At 64.3% G+C, this 4,000-nt stretch overlaps 1 protein-coding gene across 1 annotated transcript in view; it reads left to right on the top strand.

Annotated features, from left to right (window-relative positions):
* The first annotated feature begins 45 nt into the window (after positions 1–45).
* The window catches only part of LHX3 (LIM homeobox 3), a 6,528-nt gene continuing 2,573 nt past the window's right edge, over positions 46–4,000 (top strand). Inside the window, exons 1-3 of the mRNA XM_008590099.1 lie at positions 46–139; positions 2,363–2,534; positions 3,269–3,539. Coding sequence (XP_008588321.1) covers positions 46–139; positions 2,363–2,534; positions 3,269–3,539 — 537 coding nt within the window. The remainder of the gene's footprint in view (positions 140–2,362; positions 2,535–3,268; positions 3,540–4,000) is intronic.

Genomic DNA, 4,000 nt, shown 5'->3' with positions numbered 1-4,000 from the left:
GGAAAGTTCGGTGCTGGAGAGGGTCGGCGCCGGGCGGTGGGACCCATGGAGGCGCGCGGGGAGCTGGGCCCTGCTCGGGAGCCAGCGGGCGGCGACCTGCTGCTGGCGCTGCTGGCGCGGAGGGCGGACCTGCGCCGAGGTGGGTGTCCCGGCCAAGTGGCTGCATTGGGGGGAACCGGAGGTTCTCGGGCCTTTCCGGCCCAGCCTGCGGAGGCCGGCGGGAGCTAGGGGGCCTGAGCGGGAGTGGGTACGAGTTTGTGTTGGGGCCCCTGGCGCTGTTTTGTTGGGTGTGTGGTCCTGACATGGCACTGCTCAGGCTGGGGGTCCCTGGGGTGGGGAGGGTCCAAGACTGGCTTAGGAGAACCTCTGCAGCCCTGAGCCCCCCACCCCCATCTGGAGGATGTGCAGGGAGCAGTGGAGGGCCCAGTGACCACGGGGCAAGAGGGTCCCCAGGAGGGCCTCCCATCCAGACCCTCCCCACTTTCCAGGGGAGTGGAGTCAGATGCAGGGGCCATGGTCGAGCCGGATGCTGACCGTAGATCACCCCAAGTTGGATCTTGGCGTCTGCAAAAAGCCCCACTTCTGGGCCCCCAGTTTCCTGATGGCATCAGACTCGCTCCCAGCGCTTTGGCTTTCAGAGAACCTCGGCAGTTCTCAGGGGCTCCCAGCCGGCGAGACCCACAGGATGGGGAAGGAGGCTGCAGGCGTGGTGGGGAGTGGGAGGGACTGAGCAGGAGGGAAAGGGGTTACCTCCAGGCTGTGGGGTCTTGCTGTCTCCTCTTATTTATTTATTTTCCGACGGTTCCTGGGAGGGGTTGGCCGCAGGGGTTGGGAGGAAGTGGTGGGAGGTGGAGGGAGATGGAGAGAGGGGAGGCGGGCTGGGCGCGCGAGGGCTCAGGAGAGCTGGCCGGATTGGGAAGGTGGGCGCCGAGGCTCCCGCAGGCCCCACCAGCGCTGGGAGTAGGAGACCCCGCCGAGGCAGGAGTCGCCATGCAGCGTAAGACCGGGGTCTCAGGGGCTTCGCGGGGAGCGCAGGGCGGGAGGGGGAAGCTTTTGCCCGACGCGGGCTCCGGAGTAGGCACGGCCGAGCCGCTGTCCGGGCCACGGTGCTGAATCCGCGCTGCGCGGGCCAGTCCAGCCACCCAGCTCTATGCCGAGTGTCCTCGCCGCCTTGCAATCGCTGCCCGCGATGGGAACCTGGGTGCGCTGCGGGTCCTCAGGCTTGCAGCCAGGGCCGCGGCTTTGCCAGACGCGGGACTGCGTCCATCGCGGGTTTCCTGCCACTGCGGGAGGGAGTTAGAGCCCGCTTTTCTCAGCAAGGGGCAGAGGGAGCCCCTTCCCGTTTCCTCCCGTCCAGTGGGGGGCCAGTCTGGAGCTGGCGGGGTCCACAGCCAGAAGGGTGAGTGTGGGAGGTGGGTGCGGTATTTGAATAGGTCCCAGCTCCTGCGTATGACTCTTCCCGAGACCTTTTCTAAATCGACAGGGAATTTGCACCCCAAGAGCACCCTGAAAAGCCCCTCATGGAACTGGGGCTCCCTAGGGCATCCTCAGTCTTCCCCAGCCTGGTTCTCCCTGAGGCCTGCAGTCCTGGGCTCGGGGAGCAGAACTGGTGAGAATCTGGGTGTTTGAGTAACTATGACTGGATGGGGAGAGAAAATCACCTACTGTGTGCTCCACTCCCATGTGTGAGCATGAGAGCAGTGGGTCCACTTGCCCATAAATACTCGTGCAGCCGCCCAAAATGGAGAGGGCGTTGATTTTCGTCTCAGAGGCCTGCAGACAGGGCCGCTGGGCTGGGCGGCCACACTTGCAGGGAGTCTCTCGAAAGCATCAGTCTCGCTCCCAGCGCTTTGGCTTTCAGACTCTTCGTTGTGCAAAGTAATGAAGGTGATTAGGTGCTGGGTGCCCCACACACTGCGTGTGCCCGGCCTCTGGGTGATGGTAAGAACTTGTTGTCCCATTTTCCAGCCTGGCTTCTGAGAAGGGTCCCTCTGGGTGGAGTTTTCATCCCAGTTCCACGTGTGCCCTTCTTTGCACTGAGAACATTGTGTGATTGACAGTATTTGGCCTCATGGAATGATCTGGGCCTCTTTCCTGCTCACAGACACATTTCTACACCTATTTCAGTTTTCCCCTTAGCTGCTGCCAGGCCATGCGGTGCCCACAAACTCCCCACACTTGAGGAGCCAGGCAGCAGCCCAAGCCGACTGGGGAAGGGGCTGTGCAGGGAAGAGGGGATCCGCCGGGAGCTCTGGGAGCCAGGGGCAGGACAGGAGCCTAGCTCGAGCTGCGGTGGGACGGCAGCTTCACGGCCTACAGTCTGTGAGTTGCCTGTGACCCTGGCGGCTCCTTGTGTCCACAGAGATCCCGCTGTGTGCCGGCTGCGACCAGCACATCCTGGACCGCTTCATCCTCAAGGCTCTGGACCGCCACTGGCACAGCAAGTGCCTCAGGTGCAGCGACTGCCACACGCCGCTGGCCGAGCGCTGCTTCAGCCGGGGGGAGAGTGTGTACTGCAAAGACGACTTTTTCAAGTGAGCCTGGCTGCCTGGGTGTGGGAGTGGGAGGGACCGGACAGCGGCTCGTTCTCCCCCAGGGAAAGGAGGTTGGGGGTGCAATCACCCCAGGACCCCCCCACACACACACACACATCCTGGCACAATAGCAAGTCCTAAGCCCCGGAAAGCCTGCGTGTCCAGGCGGATTCCAGCCCCCTACTGACACCCCAGGCAGGCACCCTAGGGTCCAGCTGAGCTCAGGATTGGGCCTCTCCATGGGCACTCCCTGGGTGGCTGGTCCTGGCTGGAGCATTAGCAAATATTTGAAGAAAAAGGTAATTTGTTTTGTAAATCATGGAAGCAGCCGTTAAAAAATATAAGCCCAAATTTGTGAAACTCTATTGGACTCACTCCCTCTTAGACTGGTCTTGTTTCTGTCCCTATGCTGGGGAGTGGGGGGCTCTGTCCCTCTGGATTCACCTTTCCCGGACCCAGCACTCGTCCCTATGCTGGGGAGTGGGGGGCTCTGTCCCTCTGGATTCACCTTTCCCGGACCCAGCACCGAGCGCTGGCTGTGCTCCCCGAGGTCTTCTCTGTAGCACACGTGCGGCTCTGCCAGGGCTGCTGGGCCCTGACCAAGGGGCAGGACCCAACCGAGCCTTCCTCCTGGGACCGCCCTGCCAGGCGCCGCGCTCGCCGCTCTCCGACCCGCTCCGGGCGAAGGAGCCGCCCGCGCTGCCGCGCTGAGCCGCGCCCTGTGCGTCCCGCAGGCGTTTCGGGACCAAGTGCGCCGCGTGCCAGCTGGGCATCCCGCCCACGCAGGTGGTGCGCCGCGCCCAGGACTTCGTGTACCACCTGCACTGTTTCGCCTGCGTCGTGTGCAAGCGACAGCTGGCCACAGGCGACGAGTTCTACCTCATGGAGGACAGCCGGCTCGTGTGCAAGGCGGACTACGAAACGGCCAAGCAGCGAGGTCAGTGGAAGGGCGCGACAGTCACCCCGCCTGGCCTCGGCGGGACCCAGACCCCACCTTCCTTGGCTGTCAGATGGGGCTGAGGCCAGTCCCGGCCGGGGCGTAGGAAACCCTCCCCTCCTCATCCGCAGCGCCTGGCCTCGGGGCTGGGGCGACAGGGACACCACGACCCCCTGCCCGGGAGCGGGGCGGGGATGATTAACAGACCCGGCGCTCCGGAAGCCAGCACCGGTGGCCTTAGCAGGTTCTGGGCGCACGGAGGTTGCTCGCAGTTAACTGGATGGTCACCCCTTGTCCGAATTGTCGCCCTAAACTCTTGACCCTGGAGACCCGGCTTTACCCACACCCCTAAAATAAAGGGGACCCCGTGGGAGGGGCGGGGCGTCTGCCAGGGGAGAACCGAGGCTGAGGGCGCGATCAAGGGCGGCGGGATCCAAAACAAAACCGCTTCTGCCGCCGACCCTTCCCGGGCGCCGGCTCCGCGCTGCAGCGGGTCGGCTCGGGAGCCCCGGCCGCCGGGTCTGGGCCA

The sequence above is a fragment of the Galeopterus variegatus genome, unplaced genomic scaffold, assembly GCF_000696425.1.
Source record: "Galeopterus variegatus unplaced genomic scaffold, G_variegatus-3.0.2 Scaffold5841, whole genome shotgun sequence".
Lineage (NCBI taxonomy): Eukaryota > Metazoa > Chordata > Mammalia > Dermoptera > Cynocephalidae > Galeopterus > Galeopterus variegatus.
This window is presented reverse-complemented; position numbering and strand designations above follow the sequence as displayed.